General features: G+C 43.0%; 1 protein-coding gene across 3 annotated transcripts in view; it reads left to right on the forward strand.

Annotated features, from left to right (window-relative positions):
* Positions 1–745: 745 nt before the first annotated feature.
* MCCC2 (methylcrotonyl-CoA carboxylase subunit 2) overlaps positions 746–14,776 on the forward strand; it is a 66,375-nt gene continuing 52,344 nt past the window's right edge. For 2 of the 3 annotated variants that reach the window (XR_003607074.2, XM_028089648.2), the window contains exons 1-3: positions 746–1,062; positions 9,313–9,379; positions 12,446–12,530. Coding sequence is in view for 2 of the 3 variants with exons in the window: in XM_028089648.2 (XP_027945449.1) it covers positions 934–1,062; positions 9,313–9,379; positions 12,446–12,530 (281 nt within the window). In the remaining variant the exon portion in view is untranslated. Of the gene's footprint in view, positions 1,063–3,244; positions 3,383–9,312; positions 9,380–12,445; positions 12,531–14,776 lie in introns of those variants that run through there. The other variant, XM_088023344.1, reaches the window with a different exon arrangement.

A 14,776-nucleotide genomic window follows, 5' to 3' on the forward strand; every position in this document is an offset into this window, starting at 1 on the left:
CTCTCAAATAAATAAATAAAATCTTAAAAAAAAAAGACTTGCACAATGAAAACTACAAAACATTGCCAAAAGAAATTAAGGAAGACACAAATACATGGGAACACATCCATGTCCATGGATTGTAAAACTTAATACTGTTAAAATGTCAACACTATGGAAAGGTGAGCAACAGATTCAATATAATTCCTACCAAAACCCCAATGACATTTTTTTTTTTTTTGCAGAAACAGAAAAACCCATACTAAAAATAATACAGAATCTCAAGAAACTGGCCCTAAATAGCCAAAAACAAAAATAAAACGAAACGAGAAAACATGAAAAAGAAGACAAAGTTGGAAGACTCATGAAGTTGTAAGACCCAGCGCCAGAAAAGCAATGGACGCAGGAGACACCGAAGAAATATTTGTTGAATGAATAAATATGTATCTCTAAAGAGTTTTGTTTCTTAGGGCAGCTTAATGCCTGTTCAGTTTCCAGCTCTCATATAAGGATACGATTTTTCATGTCCCAGTCCCGTTCTATTAACAGGGGAAGAAGAAAACAGCACGTAAAAAGTGAACTGAGACGGATGCCAGAGAAACCGAACCTTACCGGGCCAGCTCAGCCCCGAGAGGGGAGGTGTGGTATCCCAGGTAGCTCCGCCTCCGGACCGCGGAGTTCCCGAGCTCGCGAGGTGACAGGACCTCGCGGGGCTGCGCCTCTGCCCTGATTGGCTGAGTTCAGGGGGCGTGGTGCGCAGCGACGACCGGTTATGGCCGGCGCGCGCGGACACGTGCCTCGGCCGGCCTGAGAATCTGGGAGTTTCGGGCGGTTTTGGGGCTGCGAGGAGAGCGGAGCGGTAGCCCGAATCCGGGCATCCGGAGGGGAAAGAACCGACTCTCAGCGTGCCCGGGACCCTTTCTGGAGCTGGTCCCTCGCTCCCTGCCGGCTGTCATGTGGGCTGCCCTGAAGTCAGCCCTGCGGCCCTGCGCCCGCGTCTTTGTCCTCGGGTCGCGCGCTTATCACGGGGACTTGGTGGCCACGCTGGGCACCCAGCCAGACTCGGGCTCTGCCATCTACCAGGTAGGCTGGGTGAGCGCCCCGGCAGCCCGGGCCTGGAATCCCCTGAGTGAGCCTCTGAGTCCTCTTCCACCTGTCCGCCAGTGCCGGCCCGACTAGGAAGCAGGTGGAGGGTGGGCACACTTTAACAGCTCTTTTGTTTTCTCTGGAACCCCCAGTCCTGATTCTGGGACGCAGCGTAGGTCGTGAAGTTTGCAAAAGAAGATAATTCCAAATCAAATACATCTTAGTTCACTTTTAGCCCTGGCACTGTGCATTGTATCTTTGAAATCAGTGGTTCTCAAAACCTGACAATGCTGAGCATTGTCAGCTGAGGAACTTGTTCGGTGTACAGCTGCTTTAAGCCCCACGCTGGACCTTTGGGGTCTGTGGGGTGGGGTCTTGGTGTTTGCATTCCTAATGAAATCCTCAGGACTTGGCGGCGGCCAGCTTTGGGAACCACTGGCCTAGCACAGATAACCCTGGGTTGTGCTTCAAAGACTTTAGTTGAATAGTTGTTAATAGAACGTACTTATCGCACACTATCTTGAATGGCCTTTTTTGGAATCGGGAGGTATAGCAAGGTCAAAGAAACAGCTTGTGAAGTATCAGGGCTGGAGAATTTCACCCTGTTCCATGGTTTCTGAGCTTATACAGATAACGTTTAAATTGTACAGATAACTTTCAGAAAAGACATTTTAAACAGTTTCTTGAAATTGAAAGAAAATAAGCAGGCTGAGTCAGAAACAATAGCCAATTAGAGTCTTCCAAGAGTCTAGATTTTTCTGGGGTCAGGAAAGAATGTTTAAATCAGTAATATTAAGTGGCTTCTGTGGTCTAGGTAGAATTTTAGGTATTTGGTATAGGTGTGTAGGAATGGAATCATAATTTTGTGGGGAAGATGGACAAGAAAGCGTGTAACTGTAGTGCATTATGATAAGTGGTGTCTAAAGCTTGAAAAGGTAGTTACAGAAAGCTGCAGATAGGAAGCGATGAGTGAGTTGGATCTTGATCTTTGGGTGAGAGCTGGCCAGGTTCAGGGCTGAGGAGGAAAGGCAAGACTATACAAACTAAGGGAGTTATGAGAACATAGATAAGCAAGTTACGAAAGAGTATAGTGGGTATGAGGACTTCGAAGTCATGACTAGGGTATGGAATTCATGGAGTAGATGAGAATAGTGGAGGGCCTTGCATGCAGAAGTCACATTCACGTTTCATTTTGCAGGCTGTCTGCTAAGAAACTTAACGTGGAGAAGCCGCAAAATCCTATGGACGTGGTAGAATCATCAGTGCGGTGGCAGTACGGAGGATAGATTTCCTCCCATTTGGAATATGGCTTCTTGGCTGGGTGTTGTGGTTGCTGTAGGCCTTTGACTATTTTCTGGAGCTTCTAAAAGGTTATTTTAGCCAGTTTTGGGTCATTTTGGGGTGTGTCTGTGGAGAATGAAGGCCTGGAGCTTCCTGGTCTACTATCTTTTTCGGCTTTAGGTTCAGTCTGTTTTTGATGGTGGCTGTTAGCTAGGGGTTAGGGAGTGTGGGCCTGAGCATATAACTCCTTTCTCTGTGTCAGGTATTTAATGTTCTGGTCTCGGCTGTGCACTAGTAATTAGGGAGGTAGTTGTGGTAGGATGCAAAAGGCACTGGTCCAGTCTTTCATGTGTGTTAAAAACTAACAACATATTTCCACGGAGAAAAAAAACCCCTGAAGGGAAATAGGCGAAAGTGTTAACAGGAGTCCTTATGAGTGGGCATATACAGTGTAACATATTGGTGTAAGAGCAAGGGTCTGGAGCTAGTGTGCCTTGGTTTAAATTCCAGCTCTACTACTTGTTAGCTGAGTGATTTGGGGCTACTTAACCTCTGTGTGCCTCAGTTACCTCAGGTGTACGGTAGCATTAATAATTGCATATGTCATAGAGTCATCAGGACAGTTAGTGACACTTACAACATGGTCTGGGATATAATAAGCCCTCAAGAAATATCAGCTCTTGCAACTTTTTCTTCTTTCCACATCGTCATCTCAGGATCTGTTTAGCCAGCTTTATGCTGAATAGCAGACAGTCCCAAGATCTCTGTGTCCAAAAGAACAAATATTTACCTTTTGCTCTGGGATCTATGGGTTCGTTGTGGCAGTTCTTGCCTGGGCAGTGCGTCCGATGCAGGTCTGCTCTATTTGTTTTTGATTCCAGAACCCAGGCAGAAGGGACAGTGGCTGCTGAGAGATGCTCCTCTCCTAATGGAAGGCCGGGGCACAGGAGGAGAGTATGGAAACACTGTCCCTCTTAGAGCCTCTGCTTGCAGTTGATACACTTCACTTTTGCCCACATTCCACTGGTCCAAGCAGGTAAAATGGACAGATTCATGGAGTGTGGGTGGGGAACTATAATCTCACACTGAACCTTGCTATTATTAACAGATTATTGATATTCAGTAATGGTCCAGAGGGACAGAAGAATTTTGGACACGTAGTACAATCTGCCTTATGCTCTAGAGGTGGCTGCTTAAGTGCCACCTATTATGTATGAGTTCAGGTAAAGGAGGAGGAAGGGTGAGTAGGCAAAAGGACACCCTCACCTGCCTGTTCTCTTTTTAAGAGGCCTTTCTAGAAGTCATGCCTAACAACTTCTTGCCTATATTTCCTTGGTTAGAATTAAGTCCCATGGCCACACCTGTCTACAAAAGGAGGCTAGGGTGTTAGTTTCTCAGCGGGGGCATGTTGTCACCTTGAATAAAAGTGGGATTTCATCATCAAGAAAGATGGGAAGAATGGATATGGCTAAGCAGTTCTCAGTGCCTGCCGCAGATAATAAGTAGTATGGAGAGATTGGATGTGTTCTTCATATGTTGGATGTTAAAAGATTTCACTTAGGTGTACCCTTGTCTTCTGGGACCTCTCCCTACAAGTGGTAAACTTTTTTTTTTTTAAGATTTTATTTATTCATTTGAGACAGAGAGGTACAGAGAGAGAGAGAGCCCGAGCAGGGGGAGAGGCAGAGGCAGAGGCAGAAGCAGGCTTCCCGCTGAGCCAGGAGCCTGATGTGGGGCTCGATCCTAGGACCCTGGGTTTATTACCTGAGCCGAAGGCAGACGCTTAACCATCTGAGCCACCTAGCCACCCCTACAAGTAGTAAACTTTGATGCAAACAACCCACAAGAGGGAAATGAAAGATAGAGCCATGCCTTGGATGGGAGATGGCACATGGGAGCCCTGGCCATGGTTCGGTTTCTCTGCACAGTTTTCTTAGTAGCTAGGAATATGTACTGTTCACTGTCACTTCTTATGGCCATGTGCTTCAGAAAGCCTTGGCAATTAGAGACAGTTTCCTTTATTTCTTAACTGGGAGGCTGGCTTAGCTAGGGTAAAGAGCCCTCATATAACTAGCTTTAGTTTTGATTGACTTTGTTCTAAATTGGGTGATGTCAGAGCCTGTAGTGATTGTACCTTGGGTTTAAGTACACTTTAGTAGAGAGTTACTTGTTTTCTCTGTGCACGTGGGAACTATTTTTCATCACTTCTAAACTTTGATGCTTGTGTTTTGCAAAGTTGACAGGAGACTGGGAGGTAGAGTGCAGGTGGAGGGAGGTCAGCTAATTCTTGATGAGCTGGGTGGGGGAAGAAACTAAGGGCGCAGCAGAATTCCATCAGCCTCTCAATCTTCAAGGGAATGAGAACTTGTTAAGGGACACTGGGAGGATACACTTAGCATTGCGGGGAAAAGTCTATGGGACAAACAGAACATATCAAGACAAAAAAAAAAGATGGGAGAACTTAAATTTCAGAAAAGACTTAAGAAACATCAGCCAATTGTGGCTATACAGACCTTCCATAGAGTCCTATTTAAATAAGCAAACTTTAAAAAACATCTATTTGCCAGTTGAGGAAATGTCTTCACTAATTGGTATTTGCTGTTTTTTTTAAAAGATTTTATTTATTTATTTGACAGAGAGAGAGAAAAGAATCATAGGAAGGCAGAGTGGCAGGCAGAGGGAGAGGGAAAAGCAGGCTTCCCGCTGAGCAGGGAGCCCGATGCGGGGCTCGATCCCAGGACCCTGGGACCATGACCTGAGCTGAAGGCAGACACTTAACCGACTGAGCCACCCAGGCGCCCCTGGGTATTTGCTGTTTTTAACAGATTATTGATACTCAGTAATGGTCCTCATCTTTTGGAGATTTGGAAACACTGGCTACAAAAGGAGTGCTATGTCTAGGATTTTCTTCAAAATAATTCAGGGTGGGAGTGCGGGGCAAGAAGGAAACAACTTTGGCCACATATGGATAATTAATTGTTGAAGGACATTGGCTACATTTCATTATGCTAGTCTTCTTGTTTTTGTATGTGTTTGAAAATTTCCATGGAAGAAAGTTAACTTTCTTTTTCTATTTATTTATTTGAGAGAGAGAGAGCTCGCAAGCATGAGTGGGAGTTCGGGGTGGGGGAGGGGCAGAGGGAGAAGCAGATGCCTCAGTAAGCAGGGAGCCTGATTCGGGACTCGATCCCAGGACCCTGAGATCATGACCTGAGCTGAAGGCAGATGCTTAACCGACTGAGCCATCCAGGTGCCCCAGCTTTCTTCCATTAACAACAATGACAAACCCCATTTAAGGGGAGCTGAAAATGTTGCTGAAACCCCTACCTTTTCACTTTGTCATGCTCTAACCTGTCTGTTCGTATCCTAGTGCTGTTGAGCTAAGCAAGACTGAGCAGAAGATAGTATGTCATAATGAGTGGATGGACTTGCTTGAGAATTAGCCCCATATAATGTCACTGGAAAAAAACATTTTTTCTTCATCTTATCAATTTTATTTCTTTATTTATTTTTAAAGATTTTATTTATTTATTTGTGAGAGAGAGGGAGAGAGCTCAAGCAGGGGGAGCGGCAGGCAGAGGGAGAAGCTTACTCCCCGCTGAGCAGGGAGCCCGATGTGGGACTCCATCCCAGGACCCTGGGATCATGACCTGAGCTGAAGGCAGAGACTTAACCGACTGAACCACCCAGGCATCCCATCATTTTATCAATTTTAAACTAACAAAATAGGATTATTCCTAGGTAAATGTATTAACCTTTCACATACCTTGCTGCGATAATAGGTATTCAGGTTTTTTCTGCATTGGCACTAAATTCCTTTCCTTCCTTCCTTCCTTCCTTCCTTCCTTCATTTACTTATTTATGTTAGAGAGAGAGAGTGAATGCAGGGGGGTGGGAGAGGGAGAGAGAGAATCTTTTTTAAAATTTATATTTTTAAAATTTAAAATCAGTTATTAAGATATAGTATATTATTAGTTTCAGTGGTAGAGTTTAGTGAATCATCAGTTGCATATAACACCCAGTGCTCATTACATCAAGTGCCCTCCTTATTGCCCATCACCCAGTTACCCCATCTCTCCACTCCCTCCCCTCCAGCAACCCTCAGGTTGTTCCCTATAGTTAAGAGTCTCTTATGGTTTGTCTCCCTCTCTGATTTCACCTTATTTTATTTTTCCCTCCCTTCCCCTAGGTTCATCTGTTTTCTTTCTTAAATGGAGAGAGAGAATCTTAAGCAGGCTCCATGCCCAGCATGCCCAATGCGGGGCTTAATCTTACAATCCTGAGATCATGACCGGAGCAGAAATTGAGTTGGATGCTTAACCGACTGAGCCACCCAGGCGCCTCATTAAATTCCTTTTATTGACCTTGGAGTCACATGTGGAACAATATACATGGCCTCTCTTTTCCTACAGTGCATTTTTCAGATTATCTTTTAATGATTACTAAAAAGTGAAGAGATACAAGGGTTAACAGGATGAGGTTCCTTTCGAGAAATGCCATAAACTCAAAATGAGCAAGTCTTTTGTTAAAAACCACAGAATCAGTCAGTTTGTGAATTGGAGAAATTGCTGAGCTGTGAGTGGCAGAGATTGGAAGTGGAATTCCAAATAGTGGCGCATTTGGGAAGGCTGCCTGCCCTGATGAAGGCACTTCGCCATCCACGGGGATTCTTAAGATCAGGGTTTCTGAGGTGTGCCCTGCTGGCTCAGTCAGTACAGCACGCGACTCTTGCTCTCTGGGGTCCTGAGTTTGAGCCCCACGTTAGGCCTAGAGCTTACTTAAAAAAAGGGGGGGGGGAAGGTCTCTGAAACACTAAGCCACCTATGTGGTGGATTTTTAACCTTAGAATAAAGGTAGCAGTTGACAAGATAGACCTGAAGCAGAAAACAAGCAAAAAATAATAACTTTGCCTGTGCAGTGAAATAATCTGCTTTCCTTTCTATTTAGCAACATAGTAATCCAATCCTTTCCTCACCCTGTGGGGTGAGCAGCAGGTAGAGGGACCCCAGGGCCTGAGGCCAGAATAGCACCCATCTCTGAGCCCCAGGGTGGCAGCTGCAGCCCAGGGTCAGATGAGAGAGCCTCACAGAGAAGATGGCCTTTGGCTCCAGATGGGAGTTGGCCACCAACTCCGTCTCCCAGAGCTCTTCTCTGCCTCCCGGTTTTGTTTATCCAAGGAGGCCTTTTCCTTACAAACTCCCTCTGCTGGATCTCTCGCAGATGACGAAGGAGTTCAGGACACAGCCCCTGCTTACTAGGACTCGTTCTCAGCCCAGGAGGCTCTTGGGACAGAGGTAGCTCCCTTTATGCTTGGGATGTTGGGTTTTGAAAGGCTGCTGAAAATCTCTTCATGCCCTTCAAGTGGCGTTATACACGTTGCTGCAGTACCACCCCTGGGTGACGGGCGGGACAGACGTGCCCTGGTGCAGAGCTCTGTTTCAGTCTGAGGCAGTTCATAAAGTTAGGAGTTTCTGAATTGGCTAAATGTGAGTAAACAGGATCTGTAACCTAGGCTTAAGAGCAAAAGTCTTGGCTTTCACTGCCTCATGCTATTAATATCAACAAACACTATGGAAATCTGAAAAAGTTCTGTTGATTAAAGAACTGTGCCTTTTACTAAATCCCCTTTTTTGGTAGGTTTCCAGTTTGCCTGGAGCAGAGCTCAGAAATGGAGACTGTGGACCAGCGTTGCTCTGCTTTTGGTTGGACATTTGAATCCTTGGGGAACTTAAAGTGATTAATGCCCAGGCCATACCTGCAACCAATGACATCAGAATCTCTGGGGTTTATTTTTGTTTTTATTTTTCAAAGCTTCCCAGTGATTCCAGTGTCCAGCCCAGGTTGGGAAACAATGTTCTAGGCAGATTCTGGAGTTCGTTGTTGGCAGGTTGTCTGCCCTTGGACAGACAGGACTTGGTGGGCCTTGAAGGGAGGTAGTCACAGGGCTAGTAGACTGTGATTGGGACCTCCCTACTCCAGGGCAAAGGTTCTTTCCCTAACAGTAGCTTGCTTCTCTCTTTTTTGTCTTCTGGATCTTGCAGAGCAAGAGAATGTAGCAGAAACCTTGACCTTGGGAGCTCTTAGAGCTGTAGAAAATAAGAAATACTAGAGTTCTATAAAGACTGTAAATTCATCTAATTTTGAACAGCTGGAAAGCTGTGTAGTACTGTGTCATGGAAAAGGAATTAAATCAGAGATGTTAAAGACATTGTGGGGAGCAAAATGTGTTAGTGGTTCAACTTGGAATTTTCAAAAATAACTTGCGACTTATTGGTCTAAAGTAATGAGCTGATCAGACAAAATTTACAGAACAGCAAAAAGTTAGGCCCTCTACCCTTTATCCACCTCTCACAGTGTATATTCTCCTGTATATTCTCTACAGAATTTCTAAAGACGTGCAAACATAGAGTTTTGTTCCCTTTTAAAACAAAATAGGACCTGTTTTTTTCCCCTGGGCTCTGCTTTTAAGAGTAATTTATCAGTAAGCAAGTATTTCTGCATTGGTTAGAAACTCCTTGGGGCAGGTATTGAAGGGACATGAAAAGTAAGATGGCATTCTAACTCTCAAAGGGCTTATGTTCCTTAAAATAGGGAAACAAATAGAAATCAATGAAGTTCAGTTGATGCTTATGGAAGAAAGATGCTAAAATGAGTAGAAATGACCAGAAATGGGGTTAGAGAGGAGAGGCAACATGATCTATGCTTTAAAGAAGGGTAAGATTTGGATACGTGGACCAGAGAGGGATGGCGGGAAGAGGAGCTTGGACAAAGATGGACAGGCAGGAATTCATCTTTTCCATCCAATGGAGTGACACAACACAGAGGCCACATGGGTGGGGGGTGGCCCTGTGTGAAGCCACATGAGGTTGGCATGTGGTGTTCTCATCAACTTACTGTGGCTAAAAAGAAAAAAATAATAATAATTGCTTTCTAATATTACTCTTCCTTTCTTTTTTTCTGTTTTAGGAAAACTATGAACAGATGAAAGCACTAGTAAATCAACTCCGTGAACGAGCGGAGGAAATAAGATTAGGTAAACATTCATTTATTCTTCATTTTATGCTGTTAATGAAGATGATCCTTGATAGTTATTGTTCTAGGAAAAACTAGTAGCAGCGAGCTTTGACTCTTTAAGACTGTGTATTTGTTGGTGTGCTGACATTTTATTTTTTCCTCTTACTTGGCCAGTTTTTCTGCTCCTATAGCACTGCCAACTGTCTGGGCAACAGTTAAATTTCAGATTCATCAATTTTAAAGCATTGCTTATGGTTTATTTTAGCCACGGCATCCACTGAAATTTTTGTTTTGCCTGAAGCAACTGAAACATTTTCTGTTCGTTACATTCATCCTAGGTACTTATTTTGCATAATTATGCATTTTGTTATATAACTTGGAAGTAATTTCTGTGTGGGTTTATTGCTAATTAAGTGAGATTTCCTAAGAAATTTGCAGATTGTCATTATTTTCTGTTAAGTTGTGGACATAATAGACATCCTTTTGCTTGGAAGAAATTGCATCATGTGGGGAATGTAAAATATTAATGTATAAACAAATACCACGTTGAATTTGACTGTGCCATTATTGGTCAGTGTCACAGTTTACTTTAGAAGGCTATGTGACTTGAAACTGAAAGCCATTTCCAAAATAAGATTCTTTTTTTTTTTTTTTAAGATTTTATTTATTTATTTGACAGAGAGAGAGCGCGCGCAAGCGGGAGAGCGGCAGGCAGAGGGAGAAGCGGGGAGCCCAATGCAGGGCTTGATCCCAAAACCCTGGGACCATGACCTGAGCCGAAGGCAGATGCTTACCCGCCTGAGCCACCCAGGCGCCCCTTGATGCACATAGTTCGAGCAATGCATGTAGTACAGTTGAAGTGACATTTGTGCTGTGCAGGCACTGGTGGACAGATGTGTTGTGATGTCCCCAGCTGACAGCGATTAAAAGATCCTGTAAACTGTAAAATGCTTCCTGATTTCAGGAATGTTAAAATGTGAACAAAATGTGTATATTAGAATCAGTGCCATATGGTATACGAGACTGAAGGAAACAGGCTTTTTTATCCCAGAGTTTGTGGAAACGGAGATAGCACAGAATCTTTAAGAATAATCTTCGGAAAACTGATGTGCGGTGTCACATTGTTTCTGTGGCTATCTACATATCCTAGGCTAGCTTATTTATTTTTTTATGTTTAAAAATTTTTATTTATTTATTTGTCAGAGAGTGAGACAGAGAGAGCACAAGTGGGGGGACGGCCAGCAGGCAGAGGGGGAGGGAGAAGCAGACTCCCCGCCAAGCAAGGAGCCCAATGTGGGACTTGATCCCAGGACCCTGAGATCATGACCTGAGCCAAAGGCAGACACTTAACCCACCGAGCCATCCAGATGTCCTGTCACAGGCTAGTTTAAATGCCCGAGGAGCTTAATTCTGTGATCTGAGAATCTGCATCAAGGATAGCCCTGTTTCTGGGTTTTCCTAACAAAACCAGAATTCAGTAGCTGTTCCACATTGCAAATTCAGACTCTAGGCAGAATTAAGAAAGAGCAGTTTTGTCTTAAGTCCTTGTGAAAGAATATGCGTATATCTTACCACCTCTGTGACATTCCAGACCCTCTGGCCACCCCTTTGCAGGCACTTATGTCCCCTGACTCTCTAAAGACCCTCAGCAAGGCCTGGCTTTTCTTTCAGTGCCTTAGGCTCATTTTTCTTTTAGTATTTATTTTTAAACACTATTATTAAGGTATAATTGACATACAATAAACTGCATTATTTAAAATGTACAATTTGAGTTTTGACATATGGACATACCTGTGAAATGATCACCACAATAAAGATAATGTGCCTCTTCCAGAAGTTTCCTCTGTCCCTTGGTAACCTGTATCTCCCCTCCTTTCATATATCCTCACCTCCTACACCCAAACCCACCTCAGTAGAGGAGCTCATTTCCTCTGAGTGGTTGGGAGAAAGAGAACAGTGATTTGACCTAATTACACTGTTTTGGAACTAAATCTTTGCCTCCCAGAATTATTTTCATTTTAAAAGAAGGTTAGATATGTGATAAAATTTTCTTGGTAAGCTTAAGGCAGATATAATCTTAGAGATATGCCATCCGTCCCTTCAGAAAAAAAAAAATCCCCTTAGAGTAAAGAGGCCTGGTTTGAAAAATAATACTTGGAAGCTTGAAGTAGATAAGAACTTGTTTTCTCACCTAAAAAAAAAAACAAAAAACAAACCCAAAGAAATAGCTTTCTTAAATAGCTGAACACTTCATTAGCTTGAGAGCAAATTAAGATGAAATTCGTGGGCAGCAGTGAAACTAAACATTAAGGTACTGTGTGATCCTTCTGTTTCTGATCTGATACCTTGACTTTCTGAGAAGTGGCTTGTCGATATTCCTAAGACACTGAGCCCGGCCGCTGTCAGTCTGGGGGAGGTTTGGTGTGCTGTGCACCTCAAGCAGCCTCATCTGGTGACCTCATGGACTCTTCAACAACTGTAATTTTCTTGGTCTAGAACAACATCAGGAAACATCGAAGACAATCTCTGAAGATGCTAACAAAACTGGACTTTTTAACTGATGTATTTGGTGTGCAACTCTCTCCTCTTTGGAGACAGTGTAAAAAGTTAGGGGTCACTTACCTTTAGGTAAGTCCTGCTGTGCTCATCATGGAGGTCATTTCTAAAATAGTGCTTTTTACCTGGAACAAATGAAGGTAGGAATTTTTCAAATTTCATATAGTATGTAGCAGAGTGCTAGGTATTTGTGGCAGGTATTTAATAAATGTGGTGTAGGTGAGGCAGTATTTATAGTGTATGAGTTGCAGAGAAGATACTAGGTTATTTAAGTAATTACCATCGAATTCAGAAAATGTATGATATGCTATGAAATCAGGGATCAATTTTTTTTTTTTAATTCTAGTTTATTTACTTCAGAAACTAAAGCTTGTAAGTTGAGTGAATGATCTGAAAATTAGCTGTTTCTCAGAAGATATATTGAACTTTTAAAAGCACTATATTTTGCACTGTTTTATGTTTTTCTAGCCTTAAATTAATTGGAGACCTTACATGATGTCAGTCTGATCTAATCATGTTTTTATCTTAGGAGGTAATGAGAAAGCCCGAGAACTCCACAAATCAAGAGGAAAACTTTTAGCCAGAGAAAGAGTGGACAGTCTTATAGACCCAGGGTTCGTATATCCCAAGTGCTAACTCAGTGTTCTCTAGTCTGTGGTACTCTCTTAGACAGTTTTATAAATAAATGATTTTAAATTCTGGTTCTTACCCTAAGATTCAACAACAAATTTTTTTTTTACATATACATATTTTATTATATACAAAGAACAAAGTTTCATCAGGTAAGCAAAAGGATATAAATTATAGTCATAATTAGTTTCAAAAAGCCCTTAAATCACTGGGACCTTCTGTACAACATATAGGCCACATAGCCATTAATCAGAAATCTTGGTAGTTCTCCCATAAGAGTAATCTATAGTCTAGAGAAGTTGGCTTTTTACGAACTCTGTCGGGGCTAATGTGTTAGGCCTTGTAAAGGAATGCTGTTACAACTGGGGGAAACTAAAAATATTGAAGGGAGGACTACTTCTAGGATTATGTTTATTGTTGACAGTAATTTTAGAACCACAGAAAGTGTTAAAGACTTCTAGGTAAAATTCACACTATCTCATAATAAGAATGGGTACCATTTTATAGTTCTATAAATGTTTTGGTCACAAATGAAAAAGGAGAAAGTGAGCTGAGAATGCAGAATGGAAAAGTCTAGAGAAGGAGGCAAGCAGATACAGACATAATTCAATCATAGCAAGAAAAGTACAGAGATGGTCCTTCCCAAGACTGAGTTGGCAATATTTACCTACATAAGTTAAAGCCTAGAAGAACAGTGCAACTTCTGTATATTCAACAGCAAATCTTTATTGAGAGGCTACTGTCGGGCACTGTCCTAGGAGATAGTGATACATCAGTGAACAAAACAGACAAAGATCCTTACTCAACTGGAGTTTACATTGTAGGAGCATGAGATGGAAAATAAATGATAAATGTGCTAAGTTATATAGTATATTAGAAGGTGATAAATGTTATGGGAAAAAAGGAATTAGATCAGAGTAAGGGAGAAGATGAGGGTCAAGTTGTAGTTTTAAATAAGGTGGTTAGGGTAGGCCTCTTTGAGAAGGTGATATCTTAGCGAAGATTTGAAGGAGTGAAGAGAGAGAGCCCTGAAGATACTGGTGAAAGAGTGTTACAGACAGAAGGAATGGCCAGTGCAAAGGCCCTGAGGTGGGAATGTGCGGGATGTATTGATATGCCCAAGAACCCCAGATGCTAGTGTGTTAGGGGTAAGAAGGCATGAAGGGGAGAGTAGTAGAGATGGGGTTCAACTCCATAAGACCTTGTAGATCAGTGTAAGAATTTTGGCTTTTATCTGGGTGAAGTGAGGGGACTTTGTAGGGTTTTGAACAGGAGACTTATGATCTATCTGACTTAGATTTGAAAAGAGTCATTCTAGCTGCTGTTTTGTGAGTAGCCTGGGGGCAGCAAGGGTAGAAGCACAAGAGGAGTTAGAGGAATGTGGCAGTGATTCAAGGGAGGTATGGTGGTGACTTGGACTAGGAGAGTGTAGTGGAGGTGATGAGGATGTCAGGTTCTAGGCATGTTGTCAAGACAGCTAACCCATCAGGATTTCCTGAAGGATTGGCACGGGAGGCCGGGAGTGCATGTGGAGAGAAGGGAACGAGGACTCCAAAAGTATTTCTTATGACATGCACCTGTACCTCCAACCTGGAGACAAACACTGTTAACACCAAGTGTATATCCTTCTGGAATGTTCTTGTGCATATGCATATTAGACACATTTTTTTTAAAGATTTATATATTGAGGGAGCAAGCATGAGCAGGGGGAGGGGCAGAGGTAGAGGGAGAGAGAGGGTAGGCAGCAGACTCCCTGCTGAGTGGGGAGCCTGCCTTGGGGCTCGACCTCATGCTTATGACCCTGAGATCATGACCTGAGCCGAAACCAAGAGTTGGATGCTTAACTGACTGAGCCACCCAGGTGCCCCTTAGCCACTGTTTTTTTTTTTTTACAAGAGAAACGGAATCATACTAAATGTGTTTTTTTTTTTTTAAGATTATTTATTTATTTATTTGACAGAGACAGTGAGAGAGGGAACACAAGCAGGGGGAGTGGGAGAGGGAGAAGCAGGCTTCCCGCTGAGCTGGGAGCCTGATGCGGGGCTCGATCCCAGGACCCTGGGATCATGACCTGAGCCGAAGGCAGATGCCTAATGACTGAGCCACCCAGGCGCCCTAAATGTGGTGTTTTATTCCACCCTTTCCCCACCACTTACTGGATCCTGAACGTTTAAGTAAGTGAAAGGTAGAGTAATAAATACAGTGGTGAAGAGCCTGGTCCCTGGGATTA

Source organism: Eumetopias jubatus, unplaced genomic scaffold (genome assembly GCF_037043125.1).
Source record: "Eumetopias jubatus isolate StellerSeaLion01/CBP00866 unplaced genomic scaffold, mEumJub1_p1.0 scaffold_5, whole genome shotgun sequence".
Classification (NCBI taxonomy): Eukaryota; Metazoa; Chordata; class Mammalia; order Carnivora; family Otariidae; genus Eumetopias; species Eumetopias jubatus.